At 43.7% G+C, this 27,919-nt stretch overlaps 1 protein-coding gene across 1 annotated transcript; it reads left to right on the forward strand.

The window, feature by feature from the left end:
* Nucleotides 1–27,919, forward strand: LOC124804829 (protein C19orf12 homolog). Its single transcript, XM_047265175.1, has 2 exons — nucleotides 1–534; nucleotides 26,826–27,919. The coding sequence occupies exons 1-2, from the start codon at nucleotides 375–377 to the stop codon at nucleotides 27,101–27,103; spliced, it is 438 nt and encodes a 145-aa protein (XP_047121131.1). The 5' UTR covers nucleotides 1–374; the 3' UTR covers nucleotides 27,104–27,919.

The following is a 27,919-nucleotide window of genomic DNA, read 5'->3' on the forward strand; positions in this document are numbered from 1 at the left end:
GCATAATATGAACTCTGCGCCGGGTAATTTTAGTCAGCACTCAGCAGTTCAGCATTCAGTACTCAGCAGGAAAAGCAGGGAAGATTACACATTGGAGTTCTGGAATGTGGAGTGATTAGGAAGCCATGACAAGATAAGGAAGATATCGTAGATATTAGGTTTATATAAGTTGCCCTTTACGAAGTAGACCGATTCTGTTTAAAAGTGATGCGCAGTAAATTTTGTAAGATTTGCAATGAGTTGGTTTAAATTTTTAATGTGAAATCAAATGGGAATAATATCGTCAGCTTTCGTCACAGTTAACAAAATTTACGTCAATAAGTGGCGCTAATTGAGGTTCTCGTTCAAAGCTCTAGCTGTAATATTAAACAAAAATGCCTCTCAATACTGGAGAAATAATGAATGCTCTTGCTATCGTGTCAGAACACGAACACATGAATGTTGCAGTCAAGGAATCGGCTAAAGGAGGAATAATTACGGGTGTGTCCACCGTTTGTGGAGGCCTCCTGCTTGGACCTCTTGGCTTGGCACTTGGTGAGTAGTGCACATTTATTGTTGTGGCTGTCTGGCGCGGTGTTTGACATACGCAACTGATAAGAGTGTGCGCATAAAACAAGTAGAAACTGACACACAAACTATGGCCAAAATATTTACATTTGGGTTACAGTGACGTTAATATTCAAATTATTTACATGTGACACCCGCACAGTTGCGTTATGATTCATTGCACAGTTGATTACTATGTTGGATGTAGAACAACTCTAATTTAGGTTTAGGAGCATTTTGTGCAAATTCTATGTTTCATGGTTCAAGAATTATTTTACTGGGTTCAAGTAATTGTATGTCATAAGTGATACACAGGTAAGGTGGTGGCAGTTATTTTTATATGGCTCGTTGCATACTAGGAAAAAAAAAACCATTTGAGTTAGTTTTTTTTTTTGTTGTTGTTGTTGTACAGTGTTGCTTTCCCCATGTCCAACCATATACCTGTGATTACATAACATTCATGCTTACATGGGCTATACATAGATTGCAAAAAAAAGTTAAATTAAGAAAACAAAGGAATTGACAAAAGGCTGCATTTGGGTAGCATTTCTCCAAATTTATTTTATTTGGTTTTTATCACATGACATGTACTAAGAGTTTTGAATCCCAAGTATAGCTACACGTATACAAAGAGTACTAAACTACTATTAATCAGCATTTCAACAGAGCTCTCTAGAATCATATAACATAAATGGCAACAGCTAATCATGAATATCAAGATCTTTTATGTAGTTTCTCACCACATGTCACTGTTGGGAAATCTCTAGATGGACACTTGTGGGAACACTTAGGGCATGGCAACACATGATCATTTGTGGTCACACTTATGGTTACCATCCACTTACATGAAGCCCCATGACTTACGTGACGACTTAGGCTTGCCAACAACAGTTCTTATTCTGTTAAGGGATCTCCATAGACACCAGTCCTAGCTGTTACCAACCAGAAAGTATTAATGTAACTCCACCTTTGGTGCTTTGATGTCCAAATGAAATTCTTGCCTTATCTGATGGTACTTCCAAAGGCTTTGATGTTAGGAAGAAACTTGTTCTCAGTTTCAGTGTAAGCTGTAACTGATGACCAAACAGTGGGTGTTTCAGTGTTTTCAACCTTCAGTTCTTGATCAGCAGTGACTTCCCAGAGAAGACTTGGAGGTGTGATGCTGACAAGACTGAGTATCTTATTAGGTGGTGTTCATCGTTCTGTAGCTGTGGACATTCATTAGCAATAAAGCATGAGGGTAAATCAACAACTGAAACAATTGTAAATCCTTGTGTGTTTGTATTTTTAATAAATGTTCTTCATGAGGACTCGGTGCTTCTGCTGTTTGGTAAATTATTGATATTCAGCCAGAACTATTTACATTTGTACTAACTGCAAATAGATATAGCATGATCCAGATCATCTTAAATGCATTGCAACTTCTGTGTTACAGATAATATCAGACTTTTGAGATGAAAATGTAAAAAAAAATTGACTTGCTTTCCTTTTTGCATAATTAATTCTTTTGTCACTCCCTAGTGTAGAAGAAAGGACTGCTGCATAGGAATGTGTAATAAGGATACTATGTGGTGCCCAGTCTTCAGAGCTCCACAGACTCTGACTTTGTTTCCCTACGCCGTGGTGTCTATTTTTACAGGCGGCTAACTTTCATCACAAACAATCTATTCCTAATTAATTAATTAAAGTAAATGTAGAATATGCCCGAAACACTGTTGACATTCTGCCCGCATCTCGTGGTCGTGTGGTAGCGTTCTCGCTTCCCACGCCCGGGTTCCCGGGTTCGATTCCCGGCGGGGTCAGGGATTTTCTCTGCCTCGTGATGGCTGGGTGTTGTGTGCTGTCCTTAGGTTAGTTAGGTTTAAGTAGTTCTAAGTTCTAGGGGACTTATGACCACAGCAGTTGAGTCCCATAGTGCTCAGAGCCATTTGAACTGTTGACATTCTAGTACACAGTCTTAGTATATTTAAAACATGGCAAGTTTTGAAAACTGGTTTCACAAGCTTGAAAATGAGTCTCCCATCAACCAACAATATTAATGTGTTGTCAAGAATAGAAACAATAAAGGTAGTTTGACAGCTCTGCCATACAGCAAATTGTCAGCAGACTTTTTGGATGACTGACATCTTTGTGGCCTAGTTTAAAATGCAAATGTTAGTCAGTTATGTTAAATGCTTTTGGCAGATCTGGGGCAGAGGTATATCTTGGTTTATAGTTTCACTGTGGTGCATATACATTTGTTGAGTTAGACAAGGATTTGCTGTAAGTTTACTTTTAAAAACGAAACACAGCTTTGAAGCTTAACTCTTTAAACTACTTTTGGAAAAAGACTTGATTGTATACTGGATGATAGTGGTTTTTGGTCAGAGGATTTCCTTCAGGCCTAGTTGTTTTTTAAAGGTACTTTGGGAAGTTCCAATTGAGGAGCTAATGTTAACATTGTACAGTAGTAGTTTTGCGATGCAGTCTGAAGCTTAATTGTAAACAATTGATCAGGAATACAGTCCACTCTTTACCAATATTCATTTTTACTGTTTTGTTAACATACTGGTTCAATTTCAATTTTTGTACAATTACTGCCATAAGGTTTCATCTTACTTACAATGGGCTCATTGATTTTTTTTTTTTTTTAGTTTTATTTTGGGCTTCTACTTCCAGGCACTAAGTAGACTCAGCTATGATCAATCAAAGTTCAGCGTGCGAAGAGCACAAACAAAAAGCTTTGAAAAAGTGTGTTGCAATACTTTTCCTTCAGGTCAATGGAAGTGTCAGGTTCCACATGTCTGCTTTGACCCACAACATAAGGATATTGTGGTGTGTGACGTAATTATGGCGTGGAGTTTAGTTTGAGTTGGTTGTGTCTGAAGATGGGAGAAGACATGTTGTCCCTGGTTAAATTCTTCCCAGTATTTGGGCTAATTGCGGAAATCGTGAAGTGCAGTATCTTCCGCGAGAATATGAGGTCGGTGAGAGTTCCAGCGTGTTGGACCAGGGACGGGTACAAGTGGTGGTGTCGAGAGAACAATGTTTGGCACTCCATTAAACGCGGTACCTGGTTCGGGAAATCTAGGCTGGCCACGAGAAAGATTTTGATGACTTACTGTTTCTGTTATAGGTCCTCAGTTAGTTTTTGTGTGCATGAGAAGGGAAGTGTGTTCTGAGTATGTGAAGTGTAGAGGTAAGTTCGGTGGGCTGGGAGTGGTTTTTGAGATAGATGAGTCACAATTTGGGAGTAGGTGGTATGGGGGAGGGGGGGGGGGGTAAGTCTCCAGTTGGTTTGTGGATGTAGGTGGCTATTATTTCAGGGGGACTGTGTTGTCAGGGTTTTTTTTTGGGGGGGGGGGGGGGAGCATGCTAAGAGGGAATTGGTGGGGTTAATTGAAGAGTATATTGAGGAGGGGAGTACTGTAGTTTCAGATGCTTTTTCGTCATGCAGTGGTTTGGGAAAAAGGGATTTTGATCATTTAGTTGTGAACCATTGTTTAATGTTTAAAAATTATGAACCTGGTGGATGTAAAATACAACAGAGGGGTTTTGGGGGGCAGTTAAATCAATCACCGGGAGGGGAAAGAGGCACTCTTCTAACCTGCAATCTGTTAGATGAGTATTGCTGGCGGAAGAGCATGCCTACGGATTATTGTATTTTTTTATTTATGTCTGAGGGCTGTGGGTAAGATGAACAGGCAGAGGGTGGTTAGTTGAGGGGGTTTGGTATGTATGTGTATGGGGTGGGGAGGTAATTTTCGTGGATTTAGGTAGGTGGGTGGGGTGGGGTGTTTGTTTTATGATTATGTTGTAGAGGACTTTTTTTTTAGCAGTTGTTAATTTGTAAGGTGTGATTGAGTTTCGTTTATCTGTAAGTTTTTTTTCCCCTTGAGTTGTGATGATTTGTCTATTTATGGTGTATTGATTGTTTTTTTTTTTTTAATTTCTGTAGAGAGGTTTGATTTTTAGATTTTTGAAGTGTTGTTTGTTTGGTTTTATTTATCATAGTTGTAGGTGTTGGTTTTTTGGTATCATTAGCTGTGGTTGCCCTGTATAGGTCAAGGAAAGTGTTAGATTCCAATTTTTGTAATTGTAGGTGTTGATTTTGTGGTATCAACATTTGCGGTTGAGCTATATAGGTCAACGAAAGTATCAGATTCCTGTGGATTTTGTTGGTCTAGGGGAATGTGTGTGGTTTTTTTTTTTTTTTTCCCCCATCATAAAATCTCTCAAATTTCCTGCAGTTGTCCTGTTACTTTCATTATATCTTTGGGAGGAAATGTTCTTATTTATATGTATTTTCGTGTTTGTTACCATGTGTATGTATAATGTCATAGGCGTCTTATATTGATGATGTCATGGGTCAAAGCAGCCGGGTGGAATTGGGCGCTTCTGTAATCCCTTTCCTTCTTATCATAGGATCGGAGGGGGGGGGGGGGGGAAGTGAGTGATAATTCTCACCTCAAAACAAGTATGAGGCTGATCTAACTATTTTTTGTCTTATATCCTGTGTGGCAGCAACCAGTAATTACTCTTCAAAATCTCATGAATTTGGTTCAGCCATATTTGAGATGATGAGTGAAAAATTGAGGTATGATTAATTGGAACAGTAAATCCCTCCAGATTTTTTTAAATTTCAATTATGTTGAAGAAACAGCTTCTAAATTAAGAATGAGAAAAACTGAAATGTGTACAGCTGCAAATGTTAAGTTCCTTGATATCAGTATTCTTTGCAAATGCATGCTAATCATATCCTTTAATAGAAGGTATTGTTAGAATGTATGAAATGTTTTTCATAGGCTTCATTGAGATGAGTTTCTTCCAATTCAAACACCTTGTGGGAATTTCCAATTTCTCATTCCTAGTACCATTATTTCCTGGTCTTCCAGAACTTCCTGCACTGTGCTCACAAATCTGTACTCTTTAGTTATTTTTTCTAGATTGTTCCCAAAAATTTGGCAGAGTACACATGAATCTGTCTTTAAATCACGTATACTGAGGTACGGCACATAATTTTCACTCAGACGGGGGTGACACCTCCTCCCCCTCAGGCTCTTCAGTGTAAACATCTCTCCTACGTCTCAGGAGAGTGTTGTCAGTGCTTTTTAGTTGTATACAAGTACATTTTATATCATGAACACTACAGAGCCTGGGACCTTCTGGACTGAGTGAAATAGTAAATTATCTTAATGAACGATGTCTTCCAGATACCTGGGACATTTAAGAAAAGATTCTGCGAACCCATCCATTAATGTTGCCATATTAAGTCCAATTGTGTTAGTGGAACTGTGTAAAACATCAGCAACACAACATGATATTTTGCTGCAGGGATGGCCTTTGTGGCCATTCACTACCCAAAGCTTCTGAATGTGCCCACCTCTGTATATCTTTTGAGGGTGCTTTATACTACGATGGTAATTTTCCAAGGTTGTCACTGACATTGGTCTTGTTATAATTGAATGCATTACATGAAGGGACACTAGCAAGATTATCTTTCAGATTTATTCATATTGCGGTATTTGTATTGTGATATATTGTGATCAGTCACAACCTATTGGATATTTGAGTTTGTACAAAAGAAAAAAGAAAAAAAAAAAACCATTGTGGTTAATAAGGAGTACTGAGATAACCAAAAAGAAATACAAAAGACTATGTTCATAATAATAGATATAAACAATTTTTATTATGTTATCACACCACACGGAATAGTGATAGACGTGTTCAATGACAGGAGTTCCACTTTAAGTACATTAAAGTTTGTGCCAACATGAGGAAATCAAACACCCATCTTCATAATAGCTGGAAATTACCCAATAGAGAGCCATGTAGTGATATATCTCACTCCTCCCATCCCATGGTATTCATCAATGTTCTACAAGAATGTGGAGTGGAAGACCAGTTCTTAGTGTCAGGAGACAAAATGCCAAGTACTGCTAACACACCCATCTTTAAAAGTAGGGGAAAAACTGTTTTGGAACTATTAGTGTCTTCTTTAGTGAGGAGAGTAGGATGGTTTGGAGAAGAATGGATAGGAGAAGCATGCCATTTAGGCTTGAGGGTGAAGGGAACCCTCTTGCTGCAAGGATAATTGGAGATTTGTCCCCCCATGTTATCACAAGAGATGGGTTTGCATAACCCTTAGGTCTGAGTGACAAGTCTCTCCTGCATGAGGAAGGCACTAACTGTTCTGAAAGCTTAGATATATTCTGTGTTTCTAAAGATGTCTTTTGTAAATAGCCTACTTGGAATTTCACCTCCTGCAGGTAAGCACAAAGTCATGATTCTGCCTTCTAGTAAGTGTTACCTTAAGTAAATTTTCATTTGATACAATTATATATTTTTTTACATGGTTCATAAATTCTGGTGTGGTTTAATTGTGTTTAATGAGAATGCAATTTTTTCCCTTTCTATTGTATTGTAGAGTGCTATGTATTACATACATTTTTAATAATCTTAATCGTCTGCTTTTACCTTGGGAATGGAATATCAAAATAAAACTGTAGAAAGTCCATGTTGGAATACCCCAATATTGTGTTTTGGTCTTCAGTCTGAAGACTGGTCTAATGCAGCTCTCCATGCTACTATCCTGGCAAGCCTCATCATCATCACTCGAGTAACTAGTGCAACCCACATCCTTCTGAATCTGCTTGCTGTATTCATCTCTTGAGCCCCCTCTAAGATTTTTACCCTTACGCACTTCCCTCTAGTACTAAATCGGTGGTTCTTTGATGTCTCAGAATGTGTCCTATCAACCAATCGCTTCTTTTGGTCAAGTTGTGCCACAAATTTCTTGTCTCCTCAATTCTATTCAGTAACTCCTAGTTAGATACATGATCCACCCATATAATGTTCAGTATTCTTCTGTAGCACCACATTTCAAAAGACTCTGTTTTCTTCTTTGTTGTCCATGTTTCACTTCCATACCTGAATACACTCCATACAAATACTTTCAGAAAAGACTTCCTGACACTTAAACCTATCTTTGATGTTAACAAATTTATCTTCTTCAGAAATGCTTTCCTTGCCATTGCTGGTCTACATTTTACATTGTCTGTACTTTAGCCTTTGTCAGTTACTTTGCCACCCAAGTAGCAAAACTCGGCTACTATTTTAAGTTCCCAGTTTGTAATCTAATTCTCTCAGCATCACTGGATTTAATTATACTACATTCCATCACCCTTGTTTTGCTTTTGTTGGTGTTAGTTTTACATCCTCCTTTAAAAACATTGTCCATTCCATTCAGCTGCTCTCCCCAGTCCTTTGCTGACTCTAACAGAACTGCAATGTCATTGGCAAACCTCAAAGTTCTTATTTCTTTTCTCTCTCTCTCTCTCTCTCTCTCTCTCTCTCTCTCTCTCTCTCTTAGTATACAGATTGAGTGCCATTGGAGCAGGCAACAATCAGGTCTCATTGTCTTCTCAATCGCTCCTTCCCTTTTGTGCCCATCAACACTTACAGCTGCTGTTTGGTTTCTGTAAAAGATGTAAATAGCCTGTTGCTCCCTGTATTTTACCCCTGCCACCTATAGAATTTGAAGGAGAGTATTCCAACCAACATCATCAAAAGCATTTATGTAGGTCTACAAATGCTATGAACATAGGTTGGCTTTTCCTTAACCTATCTTCAATGAGAGGTTGTAGGGTGAGAATCGTCTTGCTTGTTCCTACATTTCTCCGGAATCCAAACTGATATTTCCTAAGCTTGTTTTCTATCAGTTTTTCCATTCTTCTTCTATAAAGAATTTGTTATTACTTTGCAACCATGATTTATAAATTGATAGTTTGGTAATTTTCACATCTGTCAACGCCTGCTTTCTTTCAAATCGGGATTATTATATTCTTCTTGAAGTCTGAAGGTATTTCACCTGTCTCGCAAATCTTACACACCCGATGAAGAGTTTTCACATCTGGCTCTCCCACGGCTATCAGTAGTTGTAATGGAATTTTGTCTACTCCCAGAGCCTTCTTATGACTTGTCTTTTAGTAATTCATAAATTCTTCATGCAGAATCATATCTCCATTCCCATCTTCAAATACGTCCTCCTCCATTTCCATAATTTTGCCCTCAAATACATCTTCCTTGTATAGGCCCTTTGTATACTCCTTCCCCTTTCTTCTTTTCTTTCTTTGTTCAGGACTTCTTTTCCAATTGAGCTCTTTATATTCATACAGATGGTTCTCTTTTCTCCAGAGATCACTTTAATTTTTCCATAGGCAGCATCTCTGTTTTCCCTAATTCTGTGTGCTTCTGAATCCTTAAATTTCCTCTCCAGCCATTCCTGCTTAGCCATTTTGCACTTCTTGTCAATCTCATTTCTTAGACTTTCATATTCCTATTCAGCTGCTTCATTAACTGCATTTTTATATTTCCTCCATTCATCTGTTAAATTCAGTATCTCTTGTTACCCAAGGAATCTACCAGCCCCCCCCCCCCCCCCTCTTTTTTTTTTTTTTTTTTTTTTTTTTTTTTTTTTTTTTTTTTTTTTTTTTTTTTTTTTGCATGATTCTCTGTTGCTTTCACTATTTCATCTGTCAAAGCTACCCATTCTTCTTCTACTGTATTCCTTTCCTCTATTCTTGTCAATTGTTCTTCCTTAATTCTCCCTCTGAAACTCTCTACCATCTCTCGTTCTTTCAGTTTAATGAGGTGCCATCTCCTTAAATTCTTACCTTTTTGCAGGTTCTTTAGTTTTAATCAACAGTTCATAATCAATAAATGCGTTAAAATTTAAAATCTGGCTCTGACGTATGTCTTAAGATTATACAGGGTGATTCAAAAAGAATACCACAACTTTAGGAATTTAAAACTCTGCAACGACAAAAGGCAGAGCTAAGCACTATCTGTCGGCGAATTAAGGGAGCTATAAAGTTTCATTTAGTTGTACATTTATTCGCTTGAGGCGCTGTTGACTAGGCGTCAGTGTCAGTTGATGCTAAGATGGCGACCGCTCAACAGAAAGCTTTTTGTGTTATTGAGTACGGCAGAAGTGAATCGACGACACTGGTTCAGCATGCATTTTGAACGAAGTATGGTGTTAAACCTCCTGATAGGTGGTGTATTAAACATTGGTATAAACAGTTTACAGAGAATGGGTGTTTGTGTAAAGGGAAAAGTTCTGGACGGCCGAGAACGAGTGATGAAAATGTAGCACGCATCCAGCAAGCATTTATTCGCAGCCCAGGAAAATCGACTCGCAGAGCTAGCAGAGAGCTGCAAATTCCACATTCAACTGTATGGAGAGTCCTACGAAAAAGGTTAGTTATGAAACCTTATCGTCTGAAATTGGTTCAAGCACTGTCTGCAGCTGATAAGATTAAAAGAATCGATTTCTGTGATTTTTATCCTTGCTCAAATGGAAACAGATGAATCTTTCGTTTCAAAGATTGTGTTTAGTGATGAAGCAACTTTCCACACTAACGGGAAAGTCAACCGTCACAATGTCTGTATATGGGGCACTGAGAATCCGCGGGAAACAACTCAGTATGAACGTGACTCGCCTAAGGTGAACGTTTTCTGTGCCATTTCAGCCAATAAAGTTTTTGGTCCCTTTTTCTTCGAAGGTGCTACTGTAACTGGACTACAGTATCTGGAGATGTTAGAGAATTGGCTGTTCCCTCAGCTCGAACAAGAAGCACAAAAATTCATATTTCAGCAGGATGGAGCGCCACCACATTGGCACTTATCTGTCCGTAACTACCTGAACGTCAACTACCAGAGGCGATGGATCGGCCGCCAGGCGGCCCGTGACAGAGCACTTCATCACTGGCCTCCAAGAAGCCCTGATCTTACCCCCTGCGATTTTTTTTTCTTATGGGGGTATGTTAAGGATATGGTGTTTCGGCCACCTCTCCCAGCCACCATTGAGGATTTGAAACGAGAAATAACAGCAGCTATCCAAACTGTTACGCCTGATATGCTACAGAGTGTGTGGAACGAGTTGGAGTATCGGGTTGATATTGCTCGAGTGTCTGGAGGGGGCCATATTGAACATCTCTGAACTTGTTTTTGAGTGAAAAAAACCTTTTTAAATTCTCTTTGTAATGATGTATAACAGAAGGTTATATTATGTTTCTTTCATTAAATACACATTTTTAAAGTTGTGGTATTCTTTTTGAATCACCCTGTATAATCAGTCTGAAGCTTTCTGGTGTCTCCAGGTCTCTTCCACATAAACAATGTCGTTTCATGTTTCTTACACCAAAAAAATTAGCTATGATTGAATTATGCTCTGGGCAAAATTCTACCAGGCACCTTCCCATTTCATTCCTTTTCCCAGTACACATTCACCTACTATTTTTCCTTCTCTTCATTTTCATACTATCGAATTTCAGTGTCCTAAGACAGTTAAATTTTTTCCATTACCTATCAGAATAATTTCTTTTATCTCGTCATACATTTTTTCAGTCTCTTCATCGTTGCGGAGCTAGTTGGCATATAAACTTGTACTACTGTGGTGGGTGTGGTCTTCGTGTCTGTCTTCGCTGTAATAGTGCATTCACTATGCTGTTCATAGTAGCTTATCCACGTTCCAATTTTATAATGCTATATTCACCTGACCAGAAATTCTGTTCCTCTTGCCACCAAACTTCACAAACTTCCACTATCTCTAACTTTAACCTGTCCATTTCCCTTTTAAAATTTTCTAACTTACCTCTCCAAGTAAGGCATCGGACATTTCATGCCCCAATCCATAGAATGCCAGTTTTGTTTCTCCTGATAACATCCTCCTGAGTATCCCGGCCTGGAGATCCGAATGGGGGAATATTTTACCTCTGGAATATTGTACACAAGAGGATACCATCATCATTTAACAATAGAGTAGAGCTGCATGGGCTTTGGAAAAATGACAGCTGTAGTTTCCCCACTTCCTTTCAATCGTTCTCAGTACCAGCCCAGCAAGGCCACTTTGGTTGATGTTACAAAGCCAAATCAGTCAATCATCCAGACTGCTGCACCTGCAACTACTGTAAAGGCTGTTGCCCCTCTTCAGGAACCACACATTTGTCTGGCCTCTCAATAGATACCCATCCATTGTGGTTACACCTAAGGCACAGCTATCTGTATCACTGAGGCATGCGAGCCCCCCAATGGCAAAGTCCGTGGATCATGGGGGGAGAGGGGGAGGGGACCAGTATACAGACAATACTATGAAATGGATAATGTCTACTCAGCATACAGATGACAGGTTAAGTTGCAGACGGGCACAACTAAATGACTGTTGCACATTCATGCACACATGACCATTATATCTGGCTGCTCTGCCCAGAATGCAACTGTGTTGAACAGAAGCAGCAGTGTGGCTTGGAGTGGTGAAGGGGGAGAAGTAGCAGGATACAGGTGGGGAGAGAGGAGTGGATGCTGCCTGGCAGATTGTGTAGGGACTGATAGTGGCAGGACAAGGCTGCCAGGCACAGTGTTGAGTGACTGTTGGGGAGAGAGGGAAGGAAGGGGATATGGGGAGCGGGAAAGAAGAGCAAAGAAGGAGAAAAGACCTCCACACAGCTTCCTGGCACTTTGTCTGGCAACCTTGTCGTGTCGCCATCAGTCCCTGTATGCTTCACCATTCAGTGCCCACTTCTCTCCTACCCCTTGTACCCTCCTATCCCTCCCCCTTTCCCACCCTACTTCATATTGCTTCTTCTATTAGATGCAGTTTCATTCTGCTCAGAGAGATTAGAGCTAGCAGTGGCCTGTGCATGTGCGCCTTCTGGGGAAGGCCTTGTCTGAAAGCTTAATTGTATCACTTCTGTTCTGCCTGTCTGCAAGTCAAGTCATATTTATGGTGAGTAGCAAGCTATTCTTTAATATTACTGCGAATATCAATATAATGTAGATGCACAACTGGCAAACATGATGTTTACTGCACTTTCACTGAAGACTTAATTCCTTGTTTCCCATGACAGCATAAGATAGCCTGATTTAATCACTACAATCTGTCTGTTCAATAGTTTTCACCATGGTCCCAATTTTCTCTTATTCTTGAGCTATGTTGACAGTGTCTGACCCTTCTTGTCTCTGTAGCCAATATTTATTTCATCAGTATTATAGCTAAGGTCATATGCTCTTACAAAGAAATTTTCAGCAGAATGAGATTTTCACTCTGCAGCGGAGTGTGCGCTGATATGAAACTTCCTGGCAGATTAAAACTGTGTGCCCAACCGAGACTCCCCATTTTTGCTACTCGGTGACTTTAATGTGCGTCATCCCCATTGGAGTTCTCCCAGGACCTGTCAGAGAGGTACCTGTTTCACTGACCTTCTTAATAAACTTAACCTCTTCTGCCTTAAGACTGGAGCACCCACTTTCCTTTCTGACTCCTCATACACTTATTCCCATTTGGACCTATCCTTCTGCGCTGCCCAGCTTGCCCCTCATCTTGAGTGGTCCATTCTTTCTGACACCTACTTGAGCAACCATTTCCCATGTGCTATCCGTTTGCTGCATGCCTAAATGGCAGCTTTACTCCTGGAAGAACAATGTTTCCCCAGTTGTGAAGACCAGCTGGAAAGTCTCACAAATGTTATCCTTACTGCTGCAGAACGTTCCATTCATTCCTCACACTTCTTCTTTACCACATCATGTCCCAGTCCCGTGGTGGACTGAGGCATGCCTCGACGCAATTCGTGCACAGAGGCATGCTCTGTGTTTTCACTAGTTATCCTATAATGGCAATCTGCTTTCATTATAAACAGATGTGTGCTAAGTGTCATTGCGTTCTTCGGGATAACAAAAGAGCTAGCTGGATTTCATTCACTAGTTCTTTTAACAGTTCCACCCCTTCCTCTGTCATGTGGGCCAACCTCTGAAGGCTATCGGGGACCAAGATCCATTCCCCAATTTGCCCCACCTGTGGGTCTGGGGGTAAGAACAGGCCCGAGGTATTCCTGCCTGTCGTAAGAGACGACTAAAAGGAATCTCACACCTTTTGGCCTTTATGTGAAGGTTTCCTGTAGGGTTTGACCTCCATTTTTCAAAATTTTCCCGAAGAGAGAGCCAGTTGGGGAAGGGCACCTTACATGATGCATAGTGTCCATGCGTCGAGACCTCTCGCATCCTTCGTCAACGTGGATCTGCACTTATCCTCGTCTTCCAACTGTTGTGAGAGGTCACTGTCCTGGGTGCATATTTTTCCATCAACTGTACAGTATCATTTTGCTCGCCGACGATGATAAGTGACTTGTTTACTTGGTTGCACCTGATATCCAGCACAGTAGCCAGTCCGTAGTGGTGGGGCCGCCATCTACCCTGTTGGTTGTAGCCCCCTGACCACACAGGGTTCGCTTTGCTGATGCCTGTGCCGTTAGCTCCCCAGGTATGTCAAGGAGTGGATGCCCATCCCCCTGGGACATCGGGACTCCCAGCAATGGCCTTCCTGCCAGGAGGCATTCTCTGCAGCTGGGTATCGCCCGTGTGGAGGGCCCCTGGTTGTAGTGGGTGGCATCAAGGCTGATCAATGAAGTGTAGTAGGTCATCTCTTGCTGGTGGTCAACCACCAGAAATCTCTAAGTGGTAGAGGTCTACCTTCAGTGCTAAGAAATACGACCCCAAAACGTTCCCCTCACTGGCCACGCCATGGGAGGAATGCCAGGCTAAGGATGGCAGCAAAGTTTATTCACCCCAGTACCCCGTATATACAAGAGTTGATGGGGAATCTTTCATGTCCATGAAGCCTCAGGTTTTTATGGAGCATTTAGAGGACAAGTTTGGGGAGGTGGAGGGTCCAAAATGTGGTCAGGGTCAGTCTCGATAAAAACGGCATCGTCTGCCCAGTCACGCTCATTACTCGCTTGTGATGAGCGGGGGGATGTTCCTGTTACCATCACACTCCATAAGAGCGTAAATATGGTCCAGGGTATCATATTTCCCAGGGACCTTCTTCTGCAGTCTGACAATGAGCTGTGCACCAATTTAGCGCAACGAGGTGTTCATTTCGTCTGGCACGTCCACTGGGCTCTGAGGGATAAACAGGTTGCCACTGGTACCTTCATCTTGGCCTTCGAGGGTGACACATTACCCGAGAAGGTCAGGGTGATCGTCTACCGCTGTGATGTGAAGCCATATATCCCTCCCCCAATGTGGTGCTTCAAAGTGCTGGAAGTTCGGCTATATGTCTTTCCACTGTACTTTGTATCACCTGTCACGATTATGGACATTCCTCGCATCCCAATACTATATGTGCCTCGCTTCCCATATCTGTGTCAACTGCGGAGAGCACCATTTGCCTTGTGTTATTCTTCATGCTTTCTCAGCGATCTGTTGACATCTTGGATATTCGGGAATCCAGCCGGATATTCGTGTCGTTCTCGCACAATATTTCAACAGCATGCGTTGCTGTCTTCTTCAGGTGCTACCTGAGACTGGTCCTTGCGTCAATAGTCTGCATCTGGAGGGGTCCAATGAAGCTGAGTCTGGCGGGAGCGGACCACAGAGGGAACACGCGACTCGGTGCGGACCGAAGACGGAACGCCCAGCTCCTTCTAGGCATAAATACTGGACTTGATTGACCCAAGGACCAGTTTCAGGTAGCACCTGAAGAAGACAGCGAGGCACGCTGTTGAGATATCGTGCGAGAATGACGCGAATACCTGGCTGGATTCCCAAATATCCAAGATGTCACCATTTGCCTTGCTCAGCAGACTGCAGGATTCTCCAGAAAGAAAGGAAAATAATGGAATACAAGACCCTGGACCGACTAACCTACACTGAGGCAGAGAGAAAGTATGAGAGGCTACATCCTGTGCGTATGGTGTCAACTTTCACCACTGCTATGAAAACAGTTCTACCATCTTCCGTTCCACCACATACAGTTGACTCTGAGCTGCGAAACTCCACCTACCCCCTTGATGGTGGGAGGCACTTCCCTCCCTGTCGCTCGTGCACCACCTACTTTGGAAGCAACACCCCCCTCCTCCAACCATTGAGAATGTCAGTTACCATTTCTCAGCCGGAGAGTGTACGTCTTCTTCACCTCCTCTTGCTAGGAAGGGGTTCCTTGGGTCACTCCCTTCCCAGGTTCCTACCAGTGGTAATGCTGACATCCACCAGTGGTTGAAGCAAACAGAGGTAGCTGGTTGTAGTGCTACACAGTCCTCCTCAGTCCCTGAGACTGAATCACTTACACCCTTACAGCTGGACAAATCTAAGGAGCAGTGAGAAAAACTGAAAAAGGGCCCCTAAGAACCAAGGCACTGTGGTGGCACCCACACCAGTGCTCCTTACAAGATCTGCGTCTGAGCATGAAGTGGCAATTCTGACGTCCACTGAGGACCTAGATCTCACTAGGCCCTCAGACACAATGGATGTTCATCGCACAGGTACTCATTCGGTGGCAGCAGGTGACCCTGAGGCATAGACTGCCTTATTGACTGAGTCTCACAATCACGTCATCCTCCAGTGGAATTGCGGCGGTTTTTTCCCCCATCTGGCTGAGCTACGGCAACTGTTAAGGTTTACACCTGCTTTCTGCATTGCCCTCCAGGAAACCTGGTTCCCTGCAATGCAGATCCCTGCCCTTCATGGCTACAGGAGATATCACAGGAGCCATAGCAAATATAATAGTGTCAGGTGGAGTTTGCGTCTATGTCCTGAACTCAGTATCTAGTGAATCTGTGCCCCTTGAAGCTGTGGCTGTCAGAATACGGATGACGCAGGAAATAACTTTTTGCAATGTATATCTCCCTCCAGATGTTGCAGTACCACAGAACGTAGCGACTGCACTGATTGATAAACTCCCTAAACCTTTCTACTTTAGGGAGATTTTAATGGCCATAACCCCTTGTGGGGTCGCATTGTACTTACTGGCCGAGGTAGAGATGTTGAAACTTTACTGTCCCACCTCGATCTCTGCTCTTAAATACAGGTGCCCCCACACATTTCAGTGTGGCAACTAGCACATATTCGGCCATTGATCTCTCGGTCTGTAGTCCTGGCCTTCTCCCATCTATCCACTGGAGAGCTCATGACAACCTGTGTGGTAGTGACCATTTCCCTGTCACTATCCCAGCATCTTGCCCACATACACCTACCCAGATGGGCTTTAAAACAGGGAGACTGGGTAGGCTTCATCTTTGCCATCACAGTTGAATCTCGCCCACACGGTGCCATTGATGTTGTGATTGAGTAGGTCCTACGACGATTGTTTCTGCGGCAGAAAACACGATCCCTCACGCTTTAGGGTGCCCGTGGCAAAAGATAGTCCCTTGATGGTCGTCTGAAGTTGCTGAGGCAATTAAAGATCGTTGGTGAGCTCTACAGTGACATAAGCAGCACCCTTCCCTAGAGCACCTAATAACCTTTAAGCAGCTCCGTGCCCGCGCTCGCCAGCTATGAAACAACGGGAATGGGAGTGTTGGGACACGTACGTGTCAACCATTGGGTGGCATACGTCATCTTCCGAAGTCTGGACAAAGATCAGATGTCTTTTTGCGTTCTAAACCCGAACAGGTGTCCCCGTCATTCTCATGAATGACGTGTTATGTACCAACGCAGATGTGATTGCCGAGCACTTTGCTTGAGCCTCTGCATCGAAGAATTACCCTCAGCCTTTCACACCCTCTAATGGCATATGGAAAGGAAAGTCCCCTTGTTCACTACACTCCACAGTGAACCCTATAATGCCCCATTTACAAAGTGGGAGCTCCTCGGTGCCCTTGCACAGCTCCTGGGCCAGATCATACCCACATTCAGATAATTAAACATCTTTTGTCTGACTACAAGTGACTTCTCCTCATCATCTTCAATTGGATCTGGTGCGATGGCATCTTTCCATCACACTGGTGGGAGAGCACCATCATTCCAGTGCTCAAACCTGGTAAGAACCCGCTTGAGCTCCCAGGGGGCTCAAGGTCCTTTCATGAGTATGTGTGTGGCGAGCATGGGGCCCCGAGATATTGCAGCCTTCCTTCCTTCCTGGGCTGCATTTCCTTTTCCTTCCCATCCTTTACTGTCCTTGCTCCTTCCCCTCCGCTCTCTGCTCTCCCTCTCTTGGTGTCCTTTTTTATGTTGGCCCCGCTATCCACCTGGTTATGTTGGCTTTGCAATTTGGTTTTGTTGCATAATTACCTCATCCTTTTGCCATTCTCTGGTCCCCCTCTGGGGTTTGACCTCCACTGCTAAATTTCTATCCTGTAGTGTGAGCCATTTGGGGAAGAACACCTTACCTAGTGTCTCCAGCATGTGCCCTCCTAGTTCCTTCAATCTTTTCCTTCACGTTGTTGTCTGATGCTAGGGTACGTAGCCAGTATGGCAGCCAGCCCGTGTGGTGGGGCCGCTATGTACCCTTTTGGTTGAGCCCCCTGAAAACACAGGGCCACACTGCTGGTACCTGAGCTGTTACATCCTCGTATAAGCCTAGGAGTGGTTGCTTGTCATCCTGGAGCATTGAAACTCCCGGCAGTGGCTGCTGGGGCAGACGGCCCTTGCTGTGGCTGGGTGGCACCCATGGGGAGAGACCCTGATCGGAGTGGGTGCTATCAGGGCACTCTCTATGCAAATGAAACGCATGCAGGTCCAGAACTGTGGCTCTTCTTCTACGGCCATCTCTTTGAATGGAAATTATTCTTTTTGTGCTGCTTCTTCTGTTCCTTCGGCCTTCCCTTCCATGGCTACCCCCTGGGAGGAGTGTTAAGCCCGTTGGCCAGGGGCAAAACCTTTCCCCTGCTACCTGGTTTGCACCAGGACTGATGGGGATACTTTCGCCAATACCACACCTTTATTTTTTGTGGAACATATTGAAGACAAATTTGGCAAACTGGACACTCTAAGCAAGATACTGTCGGGTTCGTTGTTCATCAAAACTGCTTCAGCTGCCCAGTCTGCAGCCCTTTGTGCCTGTGACCACCTTGGCACAATTCCTGTCTCTTCGAATATGGTTCAAGGTGTAATTTTTCACAGGGACCTCATCCTTCAAACTGATGAGGAACTTGGGGACAATCTAGAATGGCGGGGTGTTCCCTTTGTTCGGCGTGTTCAGAAGGGCCCGAAGGATGATCGCATTGACACTGGTGCCTTTTTATTGGCCTTTAAAGGGGATGCCCTCCCTGAGAAGGTCAAGATTATGGTTTATCGATGTGATGTGAAGCAGTACATTCCACCACCTATGAGGTGTTTTAAGTGCTTGCGTTTTGGACACATTTCTTCCCACTGTTAGCAGACCCCTCTCTGTGGTGACTGGCCGCACTCCTTGAGGGGAGTTCCCGTGTTCCTCCTCTTCTGTGTGTTAATTGTCATGGCAATCATTCTCAATGTTCACTGGATTGCCCGGCTTATGTGAAGGAAAGGAAGATACAAGAGTATAAGTCCCTTGATAACCTAACCTACACTGAGGCTCGTAAGAAGTATGCACGTCTTCATCCTATGTCAGTGACGTCTAGCTGTGCTTCAGTTACATCTTCACCCCTTCCTTACCCCAGTCCCGAACCCATCTCTTCCCCCCTCCCCTGCAGTTCCCACACCCACCCCTCTGGGTGCTGCTCCCCCTCCCCAGCCAGAGAAGTGTCGCACTTCTTCGGTGTCTGCCGGTCAAGGGCGCCCCTCTCGGGACCCCCCCCCCCCCCCCCCCCCCCCCTTCCCGGCACCTTCCAGGCCAAAGGTGTGCTGCCACAAGACGACCACAAGAACCACAATCTGTGGGCCCCCAGGTCACCCACTCCCTTTCTGTTACAGATCTTGCTGCAGCTGACTCCTTTCTGCAGCACAGCCCTCCTCGATCTCAAACGGAAAAGAAGAAGAAACATAAGTTCTTGGTCAAGGAGCCTCTGGTGTCACCAGAGGTCCCATCCCCACCTTTGCAACCTGACTCTGACCTGCTGTTCATGGATGTCAACCCCCCCCCCCCCCCCCCCCCCTCCCCTTGTCGGTGATGGCTGGTGACCCAGCAGCATGACTGGCTTTAGCCTATTCACCCCCTATTTGAATTGTCGTTCTGTGGTTATCCACTGGAATTGTAATGGATATTACCATCACCTTCCAGAGTTGAAATCCCTTATATTGTTTTACTTGGCAGCTTGTGTGGTTCTACAGGAATCTCATTTTACTGATCACCCTCCGTGGGTTCTGTGCTTCTTCTCGAAATTGGGTGGGCCCTCTGTGGGCCTCTGGTGGCATATGAACATTGCTAGCACATGGATTCCTCTTCAAACTACATTCGAAGCAGTTGCTGTTAGGGTCCTCCTGGACTCTGGGGTCACAGTTGCAATCTTTATCTCCCTCCTGACAGGACTCTTACACCTGCTGCCTTAACTGCCCTTGTTCAGCAATGTCCTCCTCCCTTCCTCCTTCTTGGGGATTTTAATGCTCATCATCCATTCTGGGGCAGTGCATTTCCATCTATAGTTGGGCTCTTCTCATAGACCAGTTTCTTACAGGCCACAACTTGTGCCTTCTTGATGATGGATCCCCCACCCATTTCAGTGCTGGTCATGGTACCTTTTCTGCCGTTGATCTTTCTCTTTATTCTCCCTCCGTCCGACCTTCATTACACTGGTCGCCATACGACGACCTTTGTGATAGTGACCACTTCCTGTTGATTCTCTCATTCCCTTTATGCTCCCCAAGCAACAGGTTACCTCGTTAGTCTTTCCAATATGCCGATTGACCTCTATATACTGCACAGGTTTTTTTTTTTCTGTCTCTTTGTTAGGTTGTATTGATGTCCTACGTGACGTGTCTGAAGCGGTTGTTCGTGCTGCTAGACTTGCTTTCCCACACTCATCAGGAGTATTTTGCCACTGCCAAGTCCCGTGGTGGAGCTCGGCCATTGCCGTTGCCATCCGTGATCGCTGTTGAGCTTTGCTACACATTAAGAGGCACCCATCTGCTGTCAGTCTAATTACCTTTAAATGCCTTTGCGCCAAAGCCCGCTCCTTGCTCAAATGGAGCAAATGGGTGTGTTGGGAACGCTTTGTTTCTTCCCTCGGTTCTTCTGTCCTTATGTCACGGGTATGGGCTACTCTTCGCTCTCTCCAAAGTTGCCATCAGCAGTTTACCCTCCCGGGCCTTGCCCTCCCAGATGGCCTTTGCACGGATCCGTTGATTCTCACGGAACATCTTGTGATCAATTTTGCAACAGCATCAGCATCAACCTCCGTTTTACTCCTTGTCAGTCAGAATCTTACAATGTACCTTTTACTGAATGGGAACTTCTTTCCGCACTTTAATCTTCTCATGATACAGCACCTGGCCCAGACTCCATTCATAACCAATTGCTTCAACATCTCAGTGCTCCACAACGACAACATCCTATCTGGTTGCTTAACCATATTTGGCTCCAGGGTGACTTCCCTTCTCAATGTAGGGATAGTATTGTGGTCCCCATCCTCAAGCATGTTTGTCAAAAGCTATCGGCCAGTTAGTCTGACAAACATTGTTTTCAAGTTACTTGAATGGATGGTAGCCCGTCGGCTCAGTTGGGTCCTCGACTCTCATCTATTGTCCCCTTACCAGTATGGCTTTTGAGAGGGACGGTCTCCGATTGATCATTTACTTCACTTGGAATCCACAGTTCCGACAAATGTAATGTATTGCGAATACATAGAAAGAAGGATCCTTTATTTTATGATTATATGATAGCGGAACAAACACTGGTAGCAGTTACTTCTGTAAAATATCTGGGAGTATGCGTGCGGAACGATTTGAAGTGGAATGATTATATAAAATTAATTGTTGGTAAGGCAGGTGCCAGGTTGAGATTCATTGGGAGAGTCCTTAGAAAATGTAGTCCATCAACAAAGGAGGTGGCTTACAAAACATTCGTTCGACCTATACTTGAGTATTGCTTGTCAGTGTGGGATCCGTACCAGATCGGGTTGACGGAGGAGATAGAGAAGATCCAAAGAAGAGCGGCGCGTTTCGTCACAGGGTTATTTGGTAATAGTGATTGCATTACGGAGATGTTTAGCAAACTCAAGTGGCAGACTCTGCAAGAGAGGCGCTCTGCATCGCGGTGTAGCTTGCTCACAAGGTTTCGAGAGGGTGCGTTTCTGGATGAGGTATCGAATATATTGCTTCCCCCTACTTATACCTCCCGAGGAGATCACGAATGTAAAATTAGAGAGATTCGAGCGCGTATGGAGGCTTTCAGACAGTCGTTCTTCCCGCGAACCGTATGCGACTGGAACAGAAAAGGGAGGTAATGACCGTGGCACGTAAAGTGCCCTCCACCACACACCGTTGGGTGGCTTGCGGAGTATAAATGTAGATGTAGATGTAGGCTTTTTCCAGCGTCGCCATTTCGTTGCAGTATTTTTCGACCTTCGCAAGACTTATGACACGGCTTGGCGCCATCATATGTTCCTTACACTTCATGAGTGGGGTCTTTGGGGCCACTCCTGATTTTTATGTGCCAGTTCCTGTTCCACCGGTTGTTCAGGGTTCTGGTTGGTACTGTTTTTAGTTCTCCATGGACCCAGGAGAATGGTGTCAGACAGGGTTCCTTATTGAGTGTACTTCTTTTCCTCATTGCTATAGATGGACTTGTGGCCTCCGTCAGTCCTTTGGTCACCCTTGCTCTGTATGTGGAGGATTTCTGCATTTGGGTTAGTACCTCTTCGATGGCCTCTGCAGAGTGGCAGCTCCTGGGTGCTATACGGTGTGCCTCTGCATGGACCCTCTCACACGGGTTTCAATTTTCTCCTTTAAAATCGCGGGTGGTCCACTTCTTTCGCCTTACTACGGTCCACCCTGATCTGGAGCTCTACCTCGATGCGCAACGATTACCTGTGGTTGCACAGTTTCGTTTCCTGGATCTTCTGTTCAACAACAAGCTCACTTGGCTGCCTCATATCAGACTTCTGAAGATAGGATGTTTCCGTAAACTCAATGTCCTTCACTTCCTTGCCCACACCTCTTGGGGTGCGGATCATTCCACTCTTCTCCGCCTTTTATCGGGCTTCAGTGCTGTCTCACTTGGACTATGGTTGTCAAGTTTATGGGTTGGCTGCACCTTCCACACTGCGCATCCTGGATCCGATCCACGATCGTGGTATCCGTTTGGCCACCGGTGCCTTCCCTACTAGCCCTGTTGATAGTATCTGGTTGAAGCTGGGATTCCCCCCCCCATCCCTTTCTGTTTGGCAGTCCCACTTCTGGTTTCTTATGCAATCGCTGTCCATTCCTCGCCCACTCATCCTTCCTATTCTAATCCTGTTCCCAGACAAAGGACGTCGCCCACCTGATTCCCGCCCTCGGGCGGGTTTACTGGTTGAGCTCCGCCTTGCGTCTCTTAGCCATGATTTTCAGTGTCCTTCTTTGTCCTGTCTCCCACGTTTCCTCCCCAACAACCCCCCTTCGTTAGTTCTTCAGCCCCGGATTCGGATGGATCTCCACTGAGGTCCGAAAGATTCCGTTCCCCCGATGGTGTTCCGTTGTTTTTCCGCCAAATTTTATGGGCGTTTCAGGATGGTGGTGTTTTCGCATCGATGGCTCTAAATCTGCTGATCATGTGGGATATGCCTTCACGTCCTCTGTTGGCATGGAAAATCATCTCCTGCCAACTGCATGTGGGGTGCTTATTGCAGAAGTGATGGCAATTTCCCAGGCCCTTACCTTTATTAAACAGTCCCAACTCAATCCCATTTTGTTATGTACAGACTCGATGAGTGGCCTTCAGGCTATTGAGCGGTGTTTTTCCCACCATCCCTTGGTCTCGGCCATCTATGACCATCTCGCTGATCTTCACCGTGCTGCTTGTTCCGTTGACTTGCTTTGGGTCCCTGGCCATTGGGTATCCCAGGTATTGAGCTTGCTGATCATTGGCTGGGGGAAGAGGTCACTTACCCCCCCCCCCCCCTCTTCTCTTTAACCCCTCCTGCAGCGGATTTACAGCTTCACATCAAATCCCACTTCGCACAATCATGGGCCAACTCTTGGGAGGCTACCTCCCTGTCTAATAAACTTCATGCGATTAAGGTGACACCAGTCCCGTGGCGTCCTTCCTTCCACCTCTCCCGAAAGGCCTCAACCACCCTGTGTCGTCTCTGCATCGGCCATACCAGGCTGACGCATGGTTTTCTTTTGTGCAATGAGCCACCCCCACTTTGTGGTTGTGGAGCCTTCCAGTCAGTAGCCTACATTTTGGTGGAATGCCCCCTTCTTTGGCTCTGCGTACTATGTACAGACTTCCCCACAATTTACGTTTAATGTTGGCTGACGATTCCTGGATGGTCGAACTGGTTCTCAGTTTCCTCTGTAAAAGTGGTTTTTATTCTCAGTTTTAAGGTTTTTAATCTCACTCTGGTGTTGGGGCAGGGCGGTGTGGGTTGGGGGGTCTCCCACTGCAAGCTGTTTTTGGAGATTCCCCTCTCTGGCTAAGATCCTCTTTTCTTTCCCTTTTACTCTGTTTTTATCACTTTATAGAATTGGTTAGTCTCCTTTTCCCATTCGCACTTCTACATTCTAGCGGTTGAATGCTTTTAAATAGCAGGTGGTCTTGCCTTGACTGCTTGAGAGGTGGGGTAATTCCTGCCTCTAGCATAGCCTTGGGGTTGCTCTCTTGCTGACTTCCCTCATTTTGTTTTTACCATTGACAACACGACTGCACTTTTACGTTTTTTAGCCTTTTCCCTTTTATCGTTCTGACTTTTCTGAGATGTCAAACTGTCTGAATGGACCACATTTGAATCAAGGGACTCATGACCTTGCTGTTTCGTCCCTTCAACCCCAATCAACCAACTAACCCTCCTCTCTTCTTCCACCTTCTTCCTTCCTTCTCTGTCTATAGTTGATAATTTTTATGGCCATTGTAGTTCCCTTGTATAGTGTGAGGTTGTATCAGTTTTAGTTATTCCCAGGTCGGAGGGACTGATGACCGCGTAGTTTGGTCCCTTGTCCAGTCCAACCAACCAACCAACCAACCAATCAATCCTCCCATGTGCCTTACCTGGCATCCTGCTGTATGCAGTTCCTCCATGTCCTCAATAGTACTTCTGGGGTGCCAATGGAACCACCCTCCTCCATTTATACTGATCCCTTGTTTGTTCGAAACTCAACTTGGGTGCTTCGTTTATGCGATTGCATACCCATCCCTCTTACGCGGTCTCAACACTAGCCACCATTGTGGCATCCGTTTGGCCATAGGTGCCTTTTACACTAGCTCGGTTGAGAGTCTATGCTGGGCCTTGTGAAGTGGCACATATTAACTTTGGCCTTCATTCGCTTCCTAAGGACGCTACTCCAGCCTCGGTCTATTGCCTTCAGTTTCACGACCTTCGCATGGAACTTCGTGATAGTACCTTTGTATACACTAATGGCTCTCGGACTGACCATGGGGTCGGGTATGCCTTCATCGTTGGCATCCGTGTTTTTCGATATTGGCTTCCAGCACGCTGCTCAGTATTTACAGCCGAACTCTTTACCCTTTATCAGGCCACGGAGTACATCTGGCGACACAGCCTTTTCAATTGTCCTCTCTGATCAGATTCACTCAGTGCCCTTCGAAGTCTGTGTGCACTGTACACTGCCCATCCCGTAGTGCAGAGAGTCCAGTAAAACTGTCACTTGCTCACTCTTGGTGACATCAGTGTGATGTTTCTGTGGGTTCCTGGTCTGCCAGGAAACGAGGCTGCTGACACTGCTGCCAAGGCTGCAGTTCTTGCCCCTCAGCCCGCGAGTACCTATATTCCATTAGATGATATCTGTGTTGCCATCTGTGAGGTGGTGGTGTCACTTTGGCGTTGCCAATGGTCCTCCCTTCACAGGAATAAGCTCCAATTTATTAAATCTCTCCCAGTGGCTTGGACGAAGTCCTCTCGGCCCACCTGCCACGAGGAGGTTACTGTAACTAGGCTGCATATTGGACACTGCCTTTTTAGCCATTGTCATTTTCCAAGTGGCACTATCCCACCACTTTGTACACATTGCCCAGAAGTTTTAATCGTCCACCACTTTCTGATGGATACCCATTTTTTAACCATTGACGTTCCCGCTTGGGTTTGTCGTCTGAGTTATTGGCTGTTTTAGCAAATGATGCGCAGCCTGTCGACCATGTTTTACTTTTTATTCGCCAAAGCAATATGGCAAGGGCCATTTAATTTTTAGTTTTGGAACTCTGTTTCTGTACGGTGTCTTTTTTAGCCCTTTTTCCACGTGCACATTTTTAACTGTTTTCTATTATGTCAATTGGGACTGACGTATAGTCATTTTTAACTCCTTTCTGTCTCCGTGTTCTATAGTTTTGACTTGGGCTCATATGACCCCAGTTGTTTTTTGCACCGTAAAGCAAAACAAAACCAAAACCACAGTACGTAGACGTTAAAAATATAAAAGCACACTTAAGAAAGTTTGTGATTCGCAGACTATGGCAAGCACATCTCTTATCTGATGCAGTAACTGAAGCTCATTGTGACAAGAGTGGCATCCAGTTCCAGAATTTAAAAAAGAAAAAAATCCATGATAGCACTTGGGTGGTTTCCCCACCACTGATGTAGCGTGCATTTAACAAGTCTAAGAAGGTCACTAGCTTTCAGATGAATAATTTTCAGAGCTGTAAAATACTCCCCCCCCCCCCCCCTCTCTCTCTCTCTCTCTCTCTCTCTCTCTCTCTCTCTCTCTCTACTCAGTGCCTGTACTAAACTGAGACTGTGTTTTGTTCATGAGTGTGTACTGGTGTGCTGTACCTAAGACAGATTGGCCTTAGGTGCAGCCAGCCAGTCTGTGATACATCAACAGCAACAACCAAATAAATTATTGTATGTATCTGCCATATTGTCCCCAGTCTGCATTCAGATGCTTAAAAAGCAATATATTTGCTGCATTATATTCAGTAAAAGACATTCTGTTGCATTATGAAACAAACTAACTTAAAAGAAACACACAGGATAGCACAAAAATGTAGCTGCTGGGTAATGATGGGCTTCAACTGGAACATTACTACAAATAATTAAATTGTACATTTGATGAAATTATGGCTCGTTGCAGTATTTTTCTCATTGTTATAAACAAAACTTATGCTTTATTGTGCAAAAATAATGTGTTCTTTGGAATTGTTGTATAATGTCAGAAAATATTTGCATAGTTACTGTTCTTGTTTTTTTGTTGTTGGTGAATTGATTTATAAAGTAGTTCATGATTTAACTGGAACTCTTTAGTTGATTTTTCTAAATTCTCTGTGACAGAAAATTTGTTATATGTTTAGCACAGTTTACCTGCCCTGCTGTATGAATATATGAAAGGGCAGGATTGCTTTCTGTTGCTTTCAGCTTGCTGTAACAGATTCTGTGATCTTGATAGTACATTTTTAGCATTTAAAGTGTTTCCTTTTTAGAAAAGGAAGGAAATCAACTGTGTATTTTTGTTTCCAGGTGGCACATTTGGTGGAATCACAGCATATTGTATGAGTAAGAACAAGTTCAAGCCTGTCCCAAAAATATTGATGGAAGATCTTACGGTTCGTCAGAAAGAAGAACTGGTTAGATCTGTTCAGGCTGCTATTAATGACATTAGAGCAGAAGATGCAGCTATGCTTGCGTCATTGATTCTCGCTGATAGAACTCTGTCTGTAACTGTACTGCAGTTGGTAACAAATTTTCTGAGAACTCAGATAGGTGCAGAAGTAACTGGTCCAAGCTATCTTCAGTAGTATTGTTTTATTTTTAAAATCAAATGGTAATGTTTTCATTTTTCTGTGTATTATATAAAACAGTTACTAAATTAGGTTTTTATCTATCTGTATCACACATGGGCATTTATATTTTGAGAATACAATAATTGTCTACTTTCCTTCAGAAAAATAATGGACTCAGCATTTTTACAAAAGGCACAACACAGGAATTTGGTTGTGTTCATCTATCTTTTAAATAATATAGAAATTCTGTGTTGTATGGCTTTACCATGTATAAAAGTGTATTATTTTCATAGAATTTTATTCTTATGTGATGAGTGTTAAACAGATCAATATGTGATATGGACTGTGATAAGTTTGACAAATGTTACTGTAAAATTTGGATTTTCAGCATTAGCTAGGAAAACGAGCTAGAGTGTGATAGTTTTTATACTTGATATAATATGTAATCTAGTGCTGAAATATAAGAGTAATATTGTCAGTGCCATGGAAATAAATGAATCAAATTCAGGGATTAATTTGTCAGTATTTAAAAACTGTGCTGAACATTCACTTCAGAGAATTTTATTCTATAAACCCGCTTTTTACCTACTATTATTAATTTGTATCTTTGGGAAGGGGGAGGGAGGAGAAAGAGAGATCATCTGTTTTATTAAAATACGTACAATTCTGGTATGCGATACAATGAACACTACGCACCTGGAGGATCAAAGTCAACAGTCGTGAGAGTTCTCAATCAGTTGTTTGCATTTTCTGTGGGTCACATTCATGACAACTCACCATGATGATGAAAGTGTCTGTAAGTTCCCAAATAAACCATATTATCTCTGAAAA

The sequence above is a fragment of the Schistocerca piceifrons genome, chromosome 7, assembly GCF_021461385.2.
Source record: "Schistocerca piceifrons isolate TAMUIC-IGC-003096 chromosome 7, iqSchPice1.1, whole genome shotgun sequence".
Taxonomy (NCBI): Eukaryota; Metazoa; Arthropoda; class Insecta; order Orthoptera; family Acrididae; genus Schistocerca; species Schistocerca piceifrons.